The sequence below is a fragment of the Nannobrachium achirus genome (genome assembly GCF_963921795.1).
Source record: "Nannobrachium achirus genome assembly, chromosome: 11".
Classification (NCBI taxonomy): domain Eukaryota; kingdom Metazoa; phylum Chordata; class Actinopteri; order Myctophiformes; family Myctophidae; genus Nannobrachium; species Nannobrachium achirus.
The window spans coordinates 51,657,698-51,680,735 of NC_137820.1; the positions used below are offsets into that span (position 1 = coordinate 51,657,698).

The 23,038-nt window shown below is 39.6% G+C and overlaps 2 protein-coding genes across 2 annotated transcripts in view; one reads left to right on the plus strand and one right to left on the minus strand.

Annotated features, from left to right (window-relative positions):
• Nucleotides 1-3,600: 3,600 nt before the first annotated feature.
• Nucleotides 3,601-5,466, plus strand: LOC308293491 (gamma-crystallin M2-like; the record flags this gene model as incomplete). Its single annotated transcript, XM_080736043.1, has 3 exons — nt 3,601-3,633; nt 4,458-4,700; nt 5,185-5,466. 3 exons carry the CDS (start codon nt 3,601-3,603, stop codon nt 5,464-5,466), a joined length of 558 nt encoding a protein of 185 aa, XP_080592169.1.
• A 4,377-nt stretch (nt 5,467-9,843) lies between these two features.
• LOC308294427 (cadherin EGF LAG seven-pass G-type receptor 1-like) overlaps nt 9,844-23,038 on the minus strand; it is a gene marked incomplete at both ends in the record, with an annotated part of 76,989 nt that continues 63,794 nt past the window's right edge. The window contains 3 exons of the mRNA XM_080737160.1: nt 9,844-10,169; nt 11,871-12,098; nt 12,588-12,722. Coding sequence (XP_080593286.1) covers nt 9,844-10,169; nt 11,871-12,098; nt 12,588-12,722 — 689 coding nt within the window. The remainder of the gene's footprint in view (nt 10,170-11,870; nt 12,099-12,587; nt 12,723-23,038) is intronic.

Sequence of the window (23,038 nt, forward strand, 5' to 3'; positions counted from 1 at the left end):
TCAACCCATAAATCTGTTATGAAGAAACCCACAACCATTATATTCAGAGTCATTATTTACTGAAATGTTGTACATTTTAATTTATTTACATCTAGCTACAGTGTACAAAACAACTCAACAATGTACATTCAGTGAAAACACGAGGGATGTTGTACATATTAATAAAATGAATGGAAAACAAATACACTGCAAATATTGTACATATTTATATTATAAATACATTGAATAGAAAACAAATACACTGCAAGCACAGGGAAGTACTTCTTGTAGTATGTACATATAAACAATAAAATACAAAAATAAAAAATAAATGCTGGTAAACATGGATTAACACTGCCTGCCAGAGTGCTCAGTGCTTAATTGACTTAGTCCATGAGGATAGCTGTGGAGGCACTGGCTCTGGACCGTTTTTCCTCATAGGTTGCAGACTTTGCCTTTCTGAGCAGCGCATCGGTGAACACCTCCAAGTGACAGACAGACCCCTTCGCAGCCAAGCTCAACTTCCTTGTTAACAAGGCACTCAACATGTCAGTACTCAGGCTGGCCCTTTATTGTTTTTGTTTTTTGTAAAAAGATTCTTTCACAGTCAACATGACCATGCATGGCTCTTGAAAGGTTGGAGAAGATATCCTTAGCTCCCCTCTTCAGCAGGCCTATGGCCCTCCAGGCCTCATCAGTACGCTTGGTCAGGATGCCCTCTTCAAAGCTTGTTGTCTGATACACCCTGAACTCGTCTTCCACTTGATTCATAGTGACCTCTCCAGGTAGAATTGAAGGAAAACGGCTGAGAAAATACTTGAGCGAGTGGAATTTTACAGAGTTTCGGCCACAACAGCATGCATAAGGAGCTCATCCCCAAATGGAAATTTTGAAACCATGTAATCAGCTGCAGATGTGAAATACTTGCGCACATCTCTGAAAAATGGCTTCAGCTCTAGAGTATCCTCTTTGGATGAAGGTCTGGGTGTCATGGCCTATTGAGAGTTCTTCATCAGGCAGCTGATTCTCCCTGCAATGGCACAGTGTTGGTTTGACTCCCATGCAAGATCTCACTATTTCCATAGATAATGCATTGGTAACTTCAGTTCCTACTATACATCAAAACATGTGTCTCGGCCGGGAATGGGGTGCTATTACTTTTTTTCCCGATCTGTGTTACCATGGCGACGTAATTCGCAAAAAACGACGCCCAAAAACCCCATAGACTTTGAATGGTGGAAATTTCGGCACGTAATAACTGCCACACGATTTATGCCACCTCCGCAATATATACATCAAAATGTTGCGGTTTGGCCCGGGAATGGTGAGCTATTACTTTTCTTTCCGATCCGTGTTACCATGGCGACAAAAAAAAAACGCCCAAAAACCCCATTGACTTTGAATGGGGGACTCCCAGAAACTTTGGCGCCACATAACTATGCCATACTTTTGCCTAGCAACGTGATTTAAACTTTAAAATGCACACACAACTTTGGTCTTCTTCCGGCCAATAGGGATGAGCTGTAATTGATTAAGCCCCCCGCCCCTATCTTCCTATTGGCTGAGTTTAAATAGCTATATCTCCAGTTTGCTGCATGGTACCGACTCGAAACTCGCTGTGTGTACTTACATGGCCAATAGGAATTATCTGTAATTGCTTATGCCCCGCCCCCTCTGCCTTCCTATTGGCTGGGCTTTAAACAGCCATGTCTCCACTTCCCAACACGTTACTGGTCTCAAAGTCGGTGGGTGGGTGGCTAATGTTAAAGCTAATGATAAAAATGCTAATGTTAGTTATTAATGTTAATAATGATGTTAATGTTAATGCAAAAATGCTAATGGTAACACCAACTGCTATGCAAGGTTTGCACACACTTAGTGAGCTGCAGGCACACTTAAAATTTTGTAGAAATCTTCTTTACTGGTACTTTGTCTTGTATCGCTGCACATACTGTACCGTATGTCCAAGAATATAGATGATGATTGCTGGCACCCTGAAAAGAACTATATCAATTAATACAAACATGAAGGGTGCATGGATTTAATTGACCTGTTTTTGGACAATTTATGTTTGTTATTAAATGTGTTTCTGTAAAGAACAATCTATTATGATCCCAGTGTCATTCATCTCTCAGAACAATCAATCAATGGCATTAGCCTATACCAAATTAACACAGAATCACACCCAAAAGGATAAGGAATTTAATACCTTAAAAATGGGAAAGAATGCTCATTTAGTCTTCTCAGCAAAAGTAATAATAAGACTAGGTATTTAGGAACAACATATACCGTACAGTATGAACCCAGATATTATCAAGAACACCATGGGAATTCAACAGGAAATGAAATGCACACTGTATTTTTATTTTAGACGTTCAAAATCTGATTTCTTTATCTCTACTCATAGAAGCAATACATAAACACACAATTGTTTTAGAATGAAGAAACTTGGATACTGAAATAAGTATTTTTTAGGGGAGAAAACTACATGAGACATATTCATTTTGATCAAGGTGGCCAAAGTTAACACAATATAAACTTTGACAACAGTCCATGATCAACATCACTGTCTCTGATCACAACCTGTGGATGGTGATGGTGACAATCGGCAGATTAATTAGAAGAAAATCTGCTGTCATGTAGATATGATCAGGGAACATGGTAACAAGAAAGACAGAATATTTACACAAGATATCAGAGGCCACTTCATCCCAACTAAACTGCCCTTTCAAGTTACCTATATACAGGCCTATTTCTCAATTAAAATAATAACTATAAGAAATTACATTACAGGATTAATGCTTTCATTTCTTTTTTCAGCAAAGTGGTTGTCTAAGTAAAATGGCTTATTATTCCTTATTGTGAAGCAGTGAGCATGCTCTTATGTTGGTCTGCTGTTATACAGTATTGCATTACAGAATGTATTGACTTTATGCAGTCAACAGCAAACCGAAGATTATGTGATGTCATGCGATATTTGAACTGCGTACATCGTGTACTATCATTGAGATCGTGTACTACATAAGATAATCCTATATGGGCGACCCTACTATATTCTCAGGGTGACCCCTGTCAACCTCAAGCAATTAGGATAGTACATTCTGTGTCAAATAAACGATGTCCAGATTTTTTATCACTGCCCGTGCCAAAACAATATACCTGTCATACTGTCATGAAATAAAAGAATTGTGACCTTGAAAATGGGATATGGTCCATTCTCTCTTAGTGGTCTGCATCAGAAGAGAAGGTTTGAGGCCCGATCTTGTGACAGACCAGAGTCTGTTTTTATGAAACCCTGAAAGAACTCCAAAACACAAGATGAACAAACTGTGTAGACCAAAGGCTTTTTGTTCTGTTATTTATATTATCAGAAGCACCCATTTGGAGTTCTTTAGAGGGACCCAGTCCCTGGAAATGTGAACAAACCCCAAACACACTGCTACTGTACTGTACTATGGGCTTTTATGACACGTTGCTGGCTCAGGTTGTTTGGACAATGGTCTTTTGGGAGGTCAGGTTCTATAAAGAGGGAAGCCCTCCACCAGGTAGAGTGTCAGTGTACTGTACCATCACCAGAAGCAGCAACAGAAGCACCTGCCTTACAAGCAGAACTCAGACAAAATGACCTCCAGTGGCATGAACATGATGAGCAAGGTAAGTCAAAGTTCACCTATGGATTGGAAAAATAACAGGGGTCTTCAACGTTTTCAGGCCAAGGACCCCTTAGTTGAGAGAGATAGATGAAGCAGGGACCCCTACAACCTGTACATAGATTCCATATAGTTTGATTGTTTGACAGCACAATCATCAGTGTATTTTGGATTCATGTTAATGTGTGTTTTCAGATATTTAACCACTTGAACCGTCAATACTTAATAAACTTGACCTTTCACTCTGTACTTAGTCTGCTCTTTTTCCCCCCTACACCAAAGCTCTTTGCCAAAAATAGCTGATCTACGCCTCACAGCACGAGGCGTTGTGAGCTTGTAGATCTGTTATTTTTGGCTAAAGTTCTCAGAATATGGACACTAGAGTTCAAGTGGTTAATATAAAAAGGAGAAAAAAATGTTCTACCACTCAAAGATTTGGAGGACCCCCTGTAGTAACTCTGAGGACCCCCTATAGGGTCCCGGACCCCCTGTTGAAGACCTCTGCTTTATAATATGGATAAATAGCAACCAGTTCATAAAAGGCCAATTATTTAACTTAATTGTGTTTATTATGAATTTCAAGAGTGTGACATTGAAGGCCTGTCCATACTTTGACCGAAACCGAACTTTTCGGTCAAAAGGTCCGGTTCGACCACAAAATTAAGTCACTCAAGACTTCTGAAAAGCATTACACCGAATGAGAGTCGGAAATTATCACTGAACATTTCGGAGATACTATGGACAGTCCTTAAGAGTAATTTAGTTAATACTGTACATTAAATAAGTTGGACAGTTCTTGAGGCTAAATCATTTTAATCTTGATTTCAGATTGTCTTCTACGAGGAGAAGAACTTCCAGGGTCGTTCCTATGAGTGCATGAGCGACTGCGCTGACATGTCCTCCTACCTGAGCAGGTGCCACTCCTGCAGGGTGGAGAGGGGTTGCTTCATGGTGTACGACCGCACCAACTACATGGGCAACCAGTACTTCATGAGGAGGGGAGAGTACGCCGACTACATGAGCATGATGGGCATGAGCGATCACATCAGGTCCTGCCGCATGATCCCCATGGTAAGATCAACAGTAAAACACTGCATTTCTGTCTATTATCAAATGCAGCAGTGATAACTAGTAAGACGCCTCAGGGCCACATGCGACCTCGCCCTAAAGGGCCATCTGGCCAGTGATGTATATCGGACCAGTTACCCATATATGGAGACCCCTGGTACCCATATATGGAGATCCATGTATGGAGATATGCTGTGAGAGCCCACAGCCGCACAGATATGGGCTGTCTTGGCCATATATCGATTCTGTTAGTGTGGTATGTGGTCGATGAGGCCTCCATATATGGGCATTCTCATATGAAGTCCTGTTAGATATGGGCTTAATATTGATGACATCAGTGAACTCCATATATGGGCATAAAAGTGATTCTGTTAGTGTGACATCACAGTGAAGCCAGAGCGTGATGTCAGAGCGAACCATAGAACCACAGACTATAATCTGTGACCTACGGTTGCAATAAATTAAACATCCAAATTTGAAATCACAGTACAGGGGCAACTACAGGATGAGGATCTACGAGAGGGAGAACTTCGGAGGCCAGATGTACGAGATGATGGATGACTGTGAGAACATCATGGACCGTTACCGCATGAACAACTGCATGTCCTGCAACGTGATGGACGGCCACTGGCTGATGTATGAGCAGCCCAACTACAGGGGCAGGATGATGTACATGAGGCCTGGAGAGTACAGGAACTTCATGAACATGGGCATGAGCAGTGGCATGAGGTTCATGAGCATGAGGCGCATCATGGATTCCTGCTATTAAATGATTTATACACTGATGGAAATGTATTTAAATTAAATGAATAAAGTATAATTTTTTGTATATACCGTATGGGGACATTTGTTATTTCTTATATTTATTGGATGCTATTTTATGCTATTACAGACTTAAAAAAATACATATTTTGTTTCTCATATACACTATGGGTAACTGCATATCCTACTACCACATCATACAACACAACACAACGCAAATAAACACAGTAATCATCATAGACACCACAACCTTGCAGTCTATTAAAAATATTATCTTTTTAGCTTATTATCAATATCCAAAGGGAGCTATATCCTGTTAGATATCCCTAATCTTTTCACTTCTCTTTAGCTCATTTGATTTGTTGCGACTGAAGGCCCACATCAAGATTGTATGAGCATTCTTGAACAACAGTATTCCCTTCATAACTAGTTTCGCTTTATTTCATTATTTTAACTCACTGGGGTAATTAATAAACATAAACATCAGAAAGCAGGTCTTATAATAAATATGTGGTTTATTTTCTGCATTTCTGTGTATTTTACTAGTGTCAATTATAATTGTTCCATTTGAGAGTTCTGTTTCAGCCTTTCTTCTATAATAAACGTTGACTTGACATACTGGAAAAAAAACAATGACAACTCCACTTTTCTTTACATAAATCCAAAAGTATTTTATTTTACAAATGCAAAGTCAGATTTCCAGTCTTTCCAGTGTCTTTTCACAAAAATAAATACAAATATTTTACATTAATAAATCCAGTGTCTAGGACACAAAAAACATATTTGCCATTTATAAACCCTGAAATACAGAATGGAGAGAATGATGAAGACGGTTCATGGCCAAAAACAACAATTTAATTATAAAACAAAAATTACATCATTTACATGTGAAATGTTTTATTGTTCACCTAAAGCATGGGTGAATAATGAATAGGAAGGTGGATTAATACTTGTAGGTACGGGGGTGTTGATATTTGAAAGGTATCTCAGTGAATACTGTATTTCTTCCCCCTGGCAATAATACTGAATTGTCTGGAGTTTCCTTGTTACAAATGCTAAATTGATCGAAGTATATAACATGAAGGTTTTAGACCTTGTGGATGGCATTGTCCAATGATTGATAACAATCAAAAGGAACACAATAGTTACCTTTCTTTGGGTACAATCAAGTAAAAGCAAACATAAAAAAGGATTAAGCCACATGACATTTGTGTTACATAATACACGTACACAAATGACACGTTTTGACAGATTACTAAAGTCAGCATTTGAAGCTCTAAATTTCAGTGCATTTTCTCAGCTGCCTTTTGATTTACACGTACAGCAGTGACAACTCCTTTCATTTTATCAAAGTAGAAGCAAAAATGGAGATAAAACACAACTCTGGATCTTCTACAATTAGCCTCATAATCGTATATGGCTTTGTCTGTTTGAATGGGCAGTAGGCCTGCATACTGTACCTACTGCACTTTGATTGTTTCAGACCTCGGAACAAATGACTTTTCACTACACTTAACCACTTTCACCCTGGAGTTCCTGTTCGGGGGGAAGGTGATTAAAGAACACATTTTAATCGCGCTTAGTTTTGCACCACAGAACCTTTCTCACTGGGTGAGTTTCAGGCATACTGATCATACCGGTGCACCACTGGGTGAGTTTCAGGCATACTGATCATACCAGTGCACCAACCAACAGACAACAAACCTCAGTGCACGCAATGCAAGAAGCCAATCAGAGCGCTTATTTGCTTGGCCCATTGGATGGGAAATTTTCAATTAGAAAACTCACTTGTATACCAAAATGCGTTTTAATTTAAATAGAATTGCTTCTCAGGTCAAATATTTATATGCGTTTAAAAATGTGTGTGTGTGTGTGTGTGTGTGTGTGTGTGTGTGTGTGTGTGAGTGTGTGTGTGTGTGTGTGTGTGTGTGTGTGTGTGTGTGTGTGTGATTTTGTTTTTAGTTTTTTCTCAAAACAGCTCACAACTCATCTCAATGTATTGTGAGTTTGTGCTGTAGGTCAGTTAATTTAACTATTCTTCATATGATATGACAATGTATATGCGCTGTAGGGCTAAAGTGGTTAATAATTACAATATTATTGAACCACGTATACTAAGACACTGGATAAGTCATAATCATGGGAGTACAGTGTCAGCCATTGTAAAAACCCATCTCAAGCATTTATCCCACATTTACAGTATCCTGCATTAATAACACATTAAGAAGGTAATAATAAAAAATGATATTAAAACATTATCCTGGGGGGCGCCCGCTGGCCTAGCGGTCCAGGCGCATACCACATAGGCTCTGATGCATGACGTCGTGTTGCAGGTTCGAGTCCTGATCCCGACGACCTTTGCTGCATGTCATTCCCCGTCTCTCAGCCGGTTTCCTGTCTACCTACTGTACTTTCTATAAAGGCAGAAAGGCCAAAAAGATATATATCGTCGTTGTCGGGTGAAAACCTTGTATGTCCAAAACTGTTCATTTTGCATTTTGCATTTTAAAAATAAATTAAACTAGTGAAAACAGCCGATCTACAAGCACACAATGTGTGCTTGTAGATCTGCTGTTTTCACTATACTTTTGGGCCTTGTCTGATGAAGCAGGGCTTTGCTTTGCGAAAGAACGTACGTACACATTTGAAACTTGGAGATACAAGCTTTACACCCAACAACGACGGTATATATATAAAAAAAAAATAACATTATCCTGTCAACAGTTACCTTATCATTCTTTGTAAATTCTGCCAAAAAGAGAAAACCTGATTTATCCAAATAACTTTAACTAAGCATTATACAGCAAACATGTGGTAAAAAAACAGAACTTCTACATTGGCTGAATCTGTAAGTCCAAAAGTGACCTCACTAACAGCAAGCAGAAAAAAACAACTGTACAGTCCTTTAAAATGTAAAACAAACTATAATTCAAATGACTTTGCTGACAATCTCCACCGCTTACTCCATACTACTTACAGTATAAAAATGATTTCTCTCCTATACACACACACGTAACCAACATACAACATTATCTACAGGCTCCTTGCTAAGGCAATTGTGTGTGAAAAGACATGTATAGCACGTGTTTTAGCCTATCAACAGCTTGGGTACTTGGTCACATTCAGTCATGGCACATTGTTTCATTAGAAAATAAAAGTCTTTATGACAAAATAGAAGTTCTGTATTTTGTACATGACAGGCCATCCCCGATCCCCACACGAGGAACCTTGCACGTGAAATTCATTGACCACTTGAACCCTGCCAACCTTGATCTGGGGGCTAACGTTTAGTGAAAATGCTCAATGTTCATCATTCTAATAAACCACCAATGTTGAGCAAATACAGTACAGTGGGTGGTCCATTATGTTGCTGTGTCTAATCTCTGACAGGGATTTGCTGAACTTTTATTCACCCTGTTGTTTATAGTCACATCTGTTCCCTTTTTAAGTTATTTCACAAAAATACACAATATACAATCCATTGGTAGTTGGTGAGCCAGAGGCATTTCAGAGTCAACCCATGTTTGAGCCACAGAGGCCATGCAGGTACATTTCCACAGGCACAGTAGCGCTTCTCTGCTTGATTGAGACGTTGTTGTAGCCGTCCTTCCCGGTCAGATAGATGTTTCATTGCTGCCACTTTTGTTTAAAGAAAAATGTTTTTGTAAGTACAATACATTCCTGAATGAAAGGAATGGTATATCATATAATATCATATCTTCCCAAAGCACGTGATTTTGCTACACACCTTTTCACCATGTTATAGAAAGAACACAACTAATATTATAAATGATCGCAAGTAGCAAATATGTAAATATGCAAGAAAATTCCATACATTTATCAAAACAATATATGTAGCAAAATGTACATACATTATGTTGTTGGAAAAGATAAATATGTAAATATTAAAATGTGTGTAATATATTTGAACATACATGCATAGATAGGTATATAGCATGGGTCTTCAACAGGGGGTCTGGGACCCCTAAGGGTCACTGCAGGGGGTCCTCCAAATCTATGTGTGATAGCATTTTTTTTTTTATATCAACCACTTGAACCCTAGCGTCCATATTCAGAGAACATTAGCCAAAAATAGCAGATCTACAAGCTCACAACGCCATAGATCGCCTATTTTTGGCAAAGAGGTTTGGTGTAGAAGGGAATAGAGCAGGAAGTATTGACGGTTCAAGTGGTTATTTATCAGATAACACAAATTGACATGAATCCAAAATACATTGATGATTGTGCTGTCAAACAATGAAACTATATGGAATCTATGAACAGGTTGTGGGGGTCCCTGCTTCATCTCTCTCTCTACTAAGGGGGCCATGGCCTGAAAACGTTGAAGACCCCTGGTATATACAGTAGTATATCGATAGCCCACTTACTCTGAATCTGATTGGTTGGCTTCCTCCGTGCCATTGACCATTGTTGTGGTGAGCATGGCAGTTACCATGGTAGAGACTCCATTGTGCTGATGTCGCGGTGACAGAGGTGGACGAGGGGTCACTGGAGAGCGAGGTGGGAGTTTGATAAGAACCCCGTTCCCCCCGGTGGCTGGATGCAGGCCTCGATTGGTGGGAGAGGACGGGACAGGTGTCCGCGGAGAAATGGTCGGGGAGTTGTAGTCACTAAGTTTCTCCCGAAGGCGATTCTTCATGTTTTTGTCGGCCAGAGGAGGGGGGTAGGTGATCTTGTTTTTCAGAATCCCTGACAAAGTATAGTACGGTTGTCACTTCTTAGTCAATTAATCTACTGATCAGTCAGTTTGGTCAGTTTGGTCCATGCACATCTCTTGTAAACTCATGTAACCCTTTAATTCTACCAGTCTCTGTAGTGGCGTTTCCATAAAGCCACTTTTTGCGCATTAACGGCTTATTCGCAAAATGTTTTTATGGAAACACTTCAAAATGCGAATAAACTTTTATTATCCGCAAAAAAAATTATCCGCTTGGAGGAGGTGGATTTTGAGCCTTTATCGAATAAACTAAATGCGCATTTGTGAATGGAAACGGGTCAGACAATACAAGCGAATAGATTATGACGTTCTGGGTCCATATCGTCCTCCAATTTAACACTTTCCCCTGCCTCTTAACGTTCATTAGCCCACAAAACAAACCGGTTGTTTGTTACACACGGAGTGACACGGACCGTGTGTAAATTCCTCCCGTTTTCACCTCCCGGAGTCAAAGCCATCCGTGGCTAACCCTTCCTCATCACACGCCAAAAGTGGCCGATCTACAAGCCCAATGCCCACAGCAGCTCGCATCCGCGTCTCCGCGCCGCAGATCGGCCACCTTGCAGAGAACACTGAAACTTTCAGGATGAGCACTGCAGCAACGCGACCGCGGTTTTCCCGGTGAACCTGAGTGCAACGGTGGGGGCGCGGGAATGTGGGGAACACACACCACTGACTATTACCAATGATGGAGAGGTTATATAGCTTTATGTATTGAGAGGAACTCTTGCCAATTTCGTAAAGTTATTTGGGGCCATGATGATTGATAACCCCTTCTTCCCACTACACAGTGCTCAGGTTCGGTCTGAAAAAATCAGCCCGATCAACTCATGCGACATCGCTAATTCGAATGACACCCGCAAATTGAAACATGCTAAATTCGCTTTGTCTTAATGCGTATTTGTGATAATTCGCTTCCCTAATTCGAATACGTTTTATGGAAACATGGCTTATGTCAGTAGCCAGTAGCCATTGTGAAATGAACATTAGAATCACATCAAAATCAACCTGAAAAGGCTGGCGCCGCGTCTGTATGACTATATGCCGTAAACACAGTCAGAGTTACACAGAGAAAGACTGACATTTTATCCAAACCTTCTTTGTATGTTGGTTCAAAACAATTAAATAAAACAATTCAAATCACTATCGCAAAGCACAGAAATACTCACTCACCAAGTTAAATGCTAACATTCAGCAACTATTAGGAACCAGATTAGAGTGCTGACATTGTGGTTGAGTCATGTGTTTAATTTGATGAGGGATGTTCCCCCAACATCTGATGTTCAGCTCAACAATAAAAGGTCTCCATGTGAAACACTGCTGAAAGTATTCTTACTAATTATTTTCTTTTGTACACAGGTTTTTAAGATCTTTTTGATGACAGTTGAAAAAATATGAGACTAAATTCAAATCCCACGGGGTCTACACTATAGTTTACAAGATTAACAAGGTTAACTTCATAGTACTAAATTAATGAAGCACATTTAAAGGAGACGTTCAGACCAAAACAAGACCCCACCTGAATGTTTATGTTTTCATAAATGTTCCTACCTGGTAGGAACATTTATGAAAACATGCAATTTGAGGGGGGTATATGTTTTGGTCTGGATGTCCCTAAGAAACAATTAAAACAATGTTAAATAAGACTGTATACACAGCATGTGCTCTCTCACCTCTTCTTGGTTGGTTGCTGTCAGGTGAGCTGGTGGGGGCGCTGTCTTTCCCTCCGCCCTCGTTCTCGGACGGAGACTCGGCCTTCAGTTTGTTGTCTGGGTGGAGCTCCACCTTGACCTTGGTCTCCACGCGTAGCATCCCCACCTCGCCAGGCTCCTCGTCGTTCTCGCTGGCTGTCGGAGGCTCCACCGGCCAGTAAGGCTTCACAGGGTTGGCTACTGTGTCCACTACAGTACGGGTTGCAGAGTAAGACCACAAGAATTACAAATGTATTAGTGGTAGTGCAAACGAATGGATTACTTGTCTGTTTTATTGAGGGTTAATAATAATAATAACAATAATAACTCCTTTGTGGTTCTGTACATTTGCACATGTGCATTTATCCATCCTAGATGTCGAGATACCAGTGTGTAATTGTAAAACAATCTACTATAGGACAGTGGTTTTCAGGGTTCCTTGAGGGGGTTCCAAATGGACCCTTACAGGTCTGTGACTCTGACAGTGTATAAATGGAACCAAATGGACCCAGACTGCCTCTCTATCATCTGCTCTCTACCCAAAACCCTCTCATTTAGGTTATTTTCTTTATATTAATGTGTAATGTGTTTTCTGTATACACAATATGGTGTGCATTTAACACCACACTGCTACAACCAAATTGACGATTTGGGATGAATAAAGTCTTAAAGTCATGTTTGTGTGTTTGGCTGTCTTACCAAGAGGAGTGCTATGCAGGGGCTGTGTTTCATTGTTCCACTTGTGTTTCCGTCTCCTTCTCTCATCTTCGCTGTCTGATGAACCATAGGAGCTGCTGTGCTCATCCAGCGACAGCTCACTGTCAGAGTCCGACTCTGTGGCAATAAAAAGTCAAGAGACATTAACTACTGTATATAAACCCTAGCATCTCTATTCTGGGGTGAAGACATTTAGTGTAGAGGGGAAAAAGGAATGAGGCTAGTAATATACCCCTTTGGGACTCTAGTCAAATGGGTTTAAGTCAGGGATGTCAAACATACGGCCTGCGGGCCGAATCCGGCCCGCGAGATGATTCAATCCGGCCCCAGGCTTGTAGAGCATACATTTCTGAGCAAAGTAAGTCTCTAGCCCATTCCTGTCAAGAGTTATGATTGTTTTAAGAATGAACCTAACTAACCAGCTGGCAGTGATTGAGTTGATTGATTGGAATGTTAAGTGACCAGCTCTCTCTCTCTCTGAAGATGACAGCATTGCTAGGAATGGGGTGGGGGGTCTGGCTATGAATAATACCTTAACATACCTACAATATTCGAACTGTACTCAAAGATTACACATATTAGACATGGAAATTAATGTGTATAATAATAATAAAATGTAAAAGTTTTATTATTCAGATATTGCCTGAATATGCCATTATTGTTCTTTACTTTTATTCTTTTTATTATAAAATACAATAAGAAATAATTATTGTCCTGCATCAATAATATATTTTTTTAGCCATTTACAAATTATAGCAGAGACTATCAGGAATTGAATTATTCTATTATCAAATGGTTTATTCTTATTGGCACTTCTTAAAGGAGTAGTTCACCCCCAAAATGCCATGGAGCCAATGGAGACTCATTCCTAAAACAGAAATTTGATTACAATAAATGCATGCCTATTGATTCCGGACCCAAATGCATTTGTGTCCCCATCTGGAATCAATGGGGGGAAGTGTACTATTATCACATTTTTGTCTTAGTAATGCGACAAATACAATAAAAATATATTATTGAACTCAAGTCTCCATGGTGTGAGTAATCAAAGAAAAAAAAAGTCATTTTGGGGATGAACTACTCCTTTAAACAAATAGTATCTCTCGTACCTAACTGCAACTGTAATACCAATAATGAAAGTAGCTATTTTACTTAATAATGAACACAATTTGTAAAATGATATACTGCTATACTGCTAGCTATAGCAGTGGCTGAGACGACAGGAAGAAAAACAGAGCGAACATGTGCGCGAATGTGCATGCCATCCGATCCGCGACTGTTTCGGCCCTCATCAAGTCGCCTTTCATCCAATGCGGCCCTCACCCCAAAATGAGTTCGACACCCCTGGTTTAAGTGGTTAAACATTTCTCTGTATTGGCTCTTAAAGCCAATGAATGAATACACCATGGGAGAAATCTATGAGAGTTGAATTACTGCAACCATTTCTGTATTTTATCTCAACAAACTGTGTTTACCTAATTGTGTGAGTATGATTCTGTTTTAACCAAAACACAAGGGCTGTATAACATCCAGGAGATGTTATACTCACTCTGCTCCAGGAGTGAGCAGAGTGAGTGAGCAGATGCACTGAGCAGTGGTTACAATCTAGCAAAAATCTTGTTAATCCTCAATATTTCTACACTCAATCTTTCACTTGTGGATTGTGAGTGTCTTCTAAAGACTTATAAAGTAAAACTTTTTACTAAAAGTGGAAATAGAGGAAGAAATCTGGGTTGAGACAGATCTTCAGGTAAAATCTGTGTCAGGCCTAGGCCTAGGCCCTGGCCAACAGGCTAGTAGAAGCCATCCACTACCAGGAACCAGGAGGCTAGCAGCAGGCAGCCACCTCCAGGCACCATCAGGCTAGCAGCAGCCCGGATCCATCAGGCCAGCAGGAGCCTGGAACCACCAGGCCAGCAGTAGCCCGGAATCACCAGGGATACAGTGGGGCTCGCCTTTAGCCCGTGATCTGTCTACACCAGGATCCACCAGGCCAGCAGAAGCCCAGAACCACCAGGCCAGCAGAAGCCCAGAACCACCAGGGAGACAGTGGGGCTTGTCTTTAGCCTGTGATCTGTCCACACCACCAGGGAGACAGTGGGGCTCGCCTTTAGCCCGTGATCTGTCTATACAAACATCATCCTGTGTTTGGTGAGTGTTATCTGTGTTGGTGTGAGGTAGCATAAAGTACTGTGTCTTTGTGTTAACAAAGCTGCTGTTGTGGAAACATGGCCATGAAACTTCTTCAGAAGGATATGGAGGAGTTAAAGGAGTCACTGAATATGATGTCTGCTGAGATGGCAACTTTGACGAAGCAAAATTCTATTATAACGGATATGCTGTCAGAAATCAAGCAGTTGAAACTGAAGAATATGGAACAAGAGAAGAATATCATTCAATTGGAAAACAGAGTGTCTGATCTGGAACAGTACTCAAGAATGAATGATGTCATAATCTCCGGTCTTGTTATTCGACCAAAGACCTATCTCAGTGCTGTGAAAGGTACAGCATCTGAGGAAGGTACGGATGAGGAGACCACGGAGAAGCAGGTTACTGCTTTTCTTAAGAGTAAGGACATTGCTCTTGATAATGACAATATTGAGGCTTGCCATACCCTGCCAGTCCGGGAGGGGAAAGGCAAGCCTATAACACCTGCCATTATCATTCGTTTTGTTAACTCATTGAATGCCCTTTTCAAGATGGCTGCCAAGTACCAGGATGCCACATTCCTAAATTTGTAGTGCACGGATCAATTTTTAGTGCACGGATCGTGCACCATATATGCACCATATGTGTAGTACTTTTTAACAGCTTTCAAACAAAAATATCCGCTTGGAAATCCGTTCAGGCATTCATGAGATAGAAGCCTTCAAAGTCAGACAAAACAAACACTGCCACCTTCCTAAATTTCTAGTGCACGGATACATTTTTAGTGCACGGATCGTGCACGCCCATGCCTAGATCATGCACCATATGTGTAGTACTTTTTAACAGCTTTCAAACAAAAAAATCCGCTTGGAAATCCGTTCAGGCATTCATGAGATACAAGCCTTCAAAGTCAGACAAAACAGCCATTTTTGACATTTTGAAAGATGTGTTTGTTATGGGGCTAAACATGCAATTTCGCAATTGCGATCATGCCTAATACATTTGAGGCATTTTTAGAAAATTTTTTATAAAAAAAAATTTTGAAAAAAAAAAAAAAAAAAAAAAAAATGATTCTTTTTTCAAAATGGCTTCCAACTCGGGAAAAAAAAAGGTTGCTTTCTAAACCAATTTGTCACATCTTTAATAGATGTATACTTAGTGGGATGTTTCCAGATCTATGGAAAGTATCTAAAAAAAATTGAAAAAAAAAAAAAAAAAAAAAAAAAAAAAAAAAAATTCAAAATGGCTTCCAACTCGGGAAACTCGGGCTCTGGCAGCCTGGGACTACTGTAATAACTCGTGAAACTCGTGCCTTGGCAGTCAATGAGTTAATAGAAAACACAAAATCAATCTTCTTAAACAAGGAAAGAAACTGAAAGGCTCTAATGTGTACATTAATGAGCACCTCACTAAGAAAAATGCTGACATCTCCTGGCAGGCGAGGCAACTCAAGAAACAGGGCAAAATCAAATCCACTTGGAATGTTAACTGCAAGGTTTTCATCAAACAAGTTGGTGCACCAGAGAACTCTAGGGGTCTGTGTATTAAGAGCATGGACCAACTAGACAAGTTTAAATAAAGCTGTATGTTTGTATTTCTGAAGGTTAGGGTGTTTTAGTATGTATCTTTTGTAATTTTTTATTTTTTCCAATGAACAAAACTACATCTGTGTCATTAAGTTTGCCTAAGAAGGGATTGATTTTAGCTCATTTAAATATATGCAGTCTCAAGTATAAAGTTCATGAGATCGCAAATATCTGTTCCTCTAATAATATTCATGTTTTAGCACTGTCAGAGACACACCTGGATACAGTTTTTGATGATTCTGACCTAGCTGTTCAAGGTTACAGGCTCTATAGAAGGGACAGGGACAAATATGGTGGTGGTGTTGCTTTTTATGTGCAGGAACATATTCCAGTTTTGGTAAGAAATGACATTACATGTAGTGACATTGAAGTTATTTGGCTAGAGATTCACCTTCCATACTGCAAGCCCATTTTAATCGGGTGTTGTTATAGGCCTCCCAGTTCTAATGTTAAATATTTGGAAAAAATATGTGAAAATCTTGATATAGTGTCAGATGAAAGTAAGGATATTTTTCTTCTTGGCGATCTGAATATTGACTGGTTTTCAATAAATTGTCCATTACGTAACAAGTTAATTTCTATGGCTGACGCCTGTAATCTTGTCCAGGTTGTGAATCAACCCACACGTATTTCTACATCCATTGGTGGTATGAATAGGTCAACATGTATTGATCATATTTTTACTAATATTCATGAGCTGTGTTCACAAGCAGTCTCAGTTGCAGTGGGATTTAGCGACCACAATTTGATTGCTTTAACAAGAAAAACTAAGATGCCGAAGTCTGGGGTCAGGATTGTTTACCGGAGGTCATATAAAAGATTTAATGCTGATTTGTTTGTTAAGGGAGTTCAAGATTTAAAGTGGTCTGATCTATGTCAGGAAAATGATCCAAACATTGCTTTGAATATCTTCATGGATAGATTTGTGAAGCTTGTTGATCAGCATGCTCCACTCAGAAAGAGGTCTGTGAAGGGGAGTAGTGCATCATGGATTGATGACGAGCTTAGAGCTTTAATGCAGCAGAGGGATAGAGCTAAGGTAGCTGCACATAATTCAGGGAGCCTTTTAGACCGACAGTTTTATTGTAAGCTGAGAAATAAAGTTACCAAATTAAATTATATTAAAAAGAAAGGATATTTTAAACAAAAAATCTGTAATTCTGTAAATGACAGTAAAAACATTATGGAAAACTTTGAATGAAATAATGTGTAAGAAGTCACACACTTCTCAAATGTATGTTGAATGTGCGGGTCAATTCATAACTAAGCCATATGAGGTAGCAAATTATTTTAACAACTTTTTTATTAATAAGGTTGAAGGTCTGAGATCTAATATGCAGTCAAATGATGTTGATTTAACATGCAATATAATTAACACTATAATGAGAGATAAAAAATGTTGTTTTACATTTGATAGAGTTGATCAAGACACTGTGGAGAAGATGTTACATTCTCTTGCAGATGACACATCCCCTGGTGTTGACAACTTAGATGCAAAAGTGTTTAAGATTGCAGCAAGGTTGCTTTCTAAACCAATTTGTCACATCTTTAATAGATGTATACTTAGTGGGATGTTTCCAGATCTATGGAAAGTATCTAAAATCATACCCTTACCTAAAGATAGCAAGACTGGTTTCACTGGATCCAACTGTAGACCTATTAGTATACTACCTGTGCTTAGTAAAATGCTTGAAAAAATTGTTTTTAAACAAATGTTTAGTTATTTTAATAGTAATGGATTACTTACAAATGCACAGCATGCATATAGACCAGGGCACTCTACCAGCACTGCATTAGTGCACATGACAGACAATGGTTAAAATCTATGGACGACAGCTTACTGGTTGGGGCTGTGCTCCTGGATTTTACTGCTGCGTTTGATGTCATTGATTACAGTATTCTCATTGCTAAGCTCAAATGTTATGGTTTTTCACCCTTATCACTAGAGTGGATTGAGAGCTACCTCTATGGCAGAACACAAAGAGTATTTTTTAATGGGAGTTTTTCTTCCAGTGGGAACATATCGTGTGGCGTTCTGCAGGGGAGTTGTTTAGGTCCACTGTTATTTTCAATTTTTATAAATGATTTACCTTATGTTGTTAAAAATGCAGATTTAATTATGTATGCTGATGACTCAACATTGTTTTGTGCATCACCAACTTCACTTGTGCTGAGAGAGAATCTGCAGGTTGAGTTGAATAACATTACCAAATGGGTTAAAATGAACAAACTAGTGTTAAATATTGCTAAAACTAAAACCATCGTATTTGGGAGTCGGTATGCTCTTGCTAATGCCACTGCACTTGATTTACTTGTAGATGGAATATCAGTTGAGCAGGTAATGATGTGGCAATAAATATAATTATAATTTCCTTTGTTAGGGAGACTTACATAGTGTAAACGTTCCCGCAACTTCTGTTGACCTTAGGCACACACACACACAAACACCCTGACCCTACCTGCTGTGAAACTGTCTTTCAGTTGCCCTGCTATCTGATTAGGCCATGACTTTGTGTATTATGATATAACCTTTGATCTCCAGTGCCCTTTGAGGTTACCTCTCCCCCTCCCTCTCCCCCTCATCCCCCCTCTCTGACACACACACACACACACACACACACACACACACACACACACACACACACACACACACACACACACACACACACACACACACACACACACACACACACACACACACACACACACACCACCTCCTCCCTACCCCCCATTCTCCCCCCCATCTCTCTTCTCTCTCTCCCTCTGTCTCTCTCCAAACTGTATCTATATCTATGTAAGGAATATACTCTATGCCTTATTATGAGTTCCATCATATACCATTCTGTAATGTATTGTTTCTATATGATGATTGACAAGGAATCAATATACTGTATGTATATACTGTCTGACAATTGCCAACTAATGTATGCCAAACCTGTCTGTATGTTCCCTCCCACTATCTGTCCTCCTGGAGGGAGGAGCTCACCTATGCATGCAATATATACGATGTGTTAACTGACATGCGGGGCCTTATCCTCTGCTAACAGTCATGGACTGTTGGCAGACAGTGAGCCCGGACACATATGCTTTCTCTCATTGACTTGGTCAATGAGACAGAGTATCTATTTGACTGTGTTCGTGATCAATAAATTACACCAGAAACCAGACCCAGTTGTTCTTATTCAAGCATCTCTCAGCACCGTGTTGGCCTCCGAAGCGTACAATATGTACGCTCTCCAAAACCAGCCCTATCAGATGGTGTCAGAAGAGTGGGATCCAGTGTATCGTCCTCCTGGGAGGAGGGGAACGCGCCACGCTTTAACCACGGACGTACTCTTCTCCCGGACCGAAACGCCTGGATTTCAACGAACTCAGGGCAACGCTAGAAACGGTGAGATGTTTTTATTTCCATACTCTAAATAGAAAAATCCTGACAATTAAGAGCAATTAAGACCGTGAAAGGAATTAATAGAAACGGAGTTAAAATAGACCATATTTAGCCAAGCTGTCTTTGTAGTTTTCGCCCATGTATTTCTGAGAGAGTCATTTGTGCATTTGCCTGTGTGGGGAGTTAGGAGAGAGGTCATTAGATTTGATTTGTCATTAGATTTGGAGAGATTTGTCATTAGATTTGGAGAGATTTGAGAGATTTGGAGATTTGTCATTAGATTTGGAGAGATTTGAGAGATTTGGAGATTTGTCATTAGATTTGGAGAGATTTGTCATTAGATTTGAGAGATTTGGAGAGATTTGTCATTAGATTTGGTTCATTAGATTTGTCATTAGATTTGGAGAGAGGAGTCACATTTTTAAGACGTTTTAAATGTGTCATTTGGAGTCATTTGGGTTACTGTACACCTAAGTACAGGTCAGGTCTGTAAGGAAAGATGGGCGAAAATAAAAGTCAGTGTAAGATACATATATAATTTGCTAAACTATTTAAAATAATAAGATATCACAAAAAAGATAGTTGTCCGATTCAGTTTAACTCAGGATTTGATCTCATATTTTCTAAATTGTCAGGACAGTTTGCAAGCCAGATAATAATTGTTTAGCTTAGGCTAACCAATAAGATGTTATGCACAAGCAAATTGTTTCTGATTAAGTTGTGAAAAACTATGATAAAGTTAAATGAATCAGTACAGCTCAAGCCAAGTAATAGTTTTAAAATAGTTTGGTTGTGAAAGTCAAGGGTTTCACCTGAGAATATCAGGTTAAACCAAATAGGAATCAAATTTAGGGAAAATTTAGGAATACGATATGAAGTAAAGTATGGAAATAAACTAGGGTTGACTTTCTGGTGTAAAATAAAAAGATAAATGTATTCTGTTTTCCAAATTCTGAAACAAGTTCCTGGAAATTACTAGGTTGATTATTTAAGGGGTAAAATAATAATAATAATATGATATTACGAAAAGTCCATATTTAGCCAGCCTGTCTTTTGAATTTCATTTACCATAAAGTGTGGGTTAAGGGTTTTTGCACACCAAAGTACAGGTCAGGTGGTTAGAGTTTTTTGTACACTCGAGTGCAGGTTTGGTATTTATACACCATAAAGTATAGGGGTTTTTGCACACCAAAGTACAGGTCAGGGGGTACAGGTCAGGTGGTTAGAGTTTTTGTACACTCGAGTGCAGGTCAGGTTTTCACACACCAGGAAAGATGGGAAATGGAAAAAGTTCACCTCTTGTCCTATTGGACAGAGATGATTGGAATCAGGTTATGACTGACATGGAGGCTAAATATGGACACAAATCTTTAAAACGGTTTTTCAGAGTGGTCGAAAATGGGTTTCCCTGAAAAAGGTTCATGACCTAAGGCCTAACCAAACAGGGCACAGGTCATTGTTCTGTACTGACTAAAGTTAAGAATGCCCATATTAAGAAAATGGAACAAATAGAATTAATGGTTGAGTTGGCTCAAATATTGAAGAATCAAATTAAGTACTTGAGTAATATACTTAGTTATTTTACTCAACTGTATAGACAATTCCCAAACCCTTTAGCCCAAACTAGTAGTAATGAAAGTAGCAGATCTACAAGCTCACAACAGAAGTTGACCAGTCAGATCAACAAATGGCATCTCTCCTCTAAGATTTCAAGTGTATTTACGTTTCACACTGTATTCAAATGTTGTTCTCTGTTTGAATGGCCACCTGCTGTGGTTGCCAGGCCAAAAGGGCCTGCTCAGGTTTTTGAAGCATGGGTAGGTGCCAACACTAATTATAATAGTCTTTGTTAACCCAGAGACAGCCTAGAGACGAGCATTGAGCCTATCTAGTCCTTACTTGCATGGTTATTTCTCAACTTACATAGGATCCAGGGTTTGTCTTATTTTAAACTGTAAGATGTACACACATATGTTTTTAAAGGTTTAGATTTATATGCTCGAGACACATTTACACTGTACACATGTATATGTCAAGAATATCCATTTGCATTGCCTTGTTTAGATTTGAAATACAACTTGGGTTTGGAATTAAGTCACAATTAAGGCCGGCCTTCTTTTCTCAGTAGAACTGGTTTGATCAGATTACCATTTTGACTGAAGTCTGAACTGATTGTCATTGGAGCAGCTTTAAGGTCTTTTCTTTGTTCACTTGTGTGTTCTGTTTTGTATAGCACTGCTGTAAAACAAGTTAAAAGAGAAAATGTATTTTTTCTCTAACATTTACATAGTATTATTGAATACACTGTTTGGGGATTGTGTTAAGCTTAAGCATATGCGCAATGCTTGCTTGCCATCGTCCTCAGACATGTAATTAACATAGTTTTGTTTTCATAAATATGCATAATTGTTGAATGCACTGTTTGAGGATTTGTGAGGGCCAATGTGCACAATTGGCGTATCATTATCCTCAAGCATGCATTCAAGCAATGTAGTTTTGTTTTATAGATAATGAATGTAAATGTATTTATAAAAAAAAAAAAAAAAAAAAAAGGGGGAGATTTATAGATAATGACTTATGAAAATATATGTCAATATGAAGAAATGATAAGAACATATGCAAGTAACCTGGTGTCTATTTTTATTAATTCCTCTGCAGGCGCCTGTACTGTGCGAGATTTCGGAGCCTCCTACACCCCTTGCATGCAAGACCACGCCCGGGATACCGCTCAACTCACAGAAATGCTTCAACACCCCCAAGTGCTTGTCCCAGCTGGCGACTACAACAGACAATAAGCCTTATCTGCATCTCAAGCTAAAGCAGCAGAAGCCCCGCTGTGCCTTGATTAAGGGCCCACCAAAAGCAGCCCTCCCCTCAACTACCTGCATGTGTTGCAGACAAAAAGGGGGGCTGGGAGCAGTGACAGAGGCCACACGGAACCGCAGAGACTTTGCTGGAGTGAGACAAACACTGACATTTTCAGCTCTATGAACATTGAAGAACACTGACATTTTCAGCTCTATGAACATTGAAGAGCACTGACAATGCAACTATATGAACATAGTTGGTACAGATGTCAATCAGTTGTCCCAAAACGATTGGCCAGTGTGGTTGCTTATGACTTGTTGGGAGAAGACTACAGGCCTACAGGGCGGCAACAGCGCTCACCCTGCAGACCATGGCGCGGTGTGACACGCATGGGGTGATGAGGAGAGTTCCGGGATCTGCACAGATGGCGTCCTCCAGACGAATTCAACAAGCAGGTTGTATAATGCATTCAAACACGCACTGTACCTCATGAGATATGACAC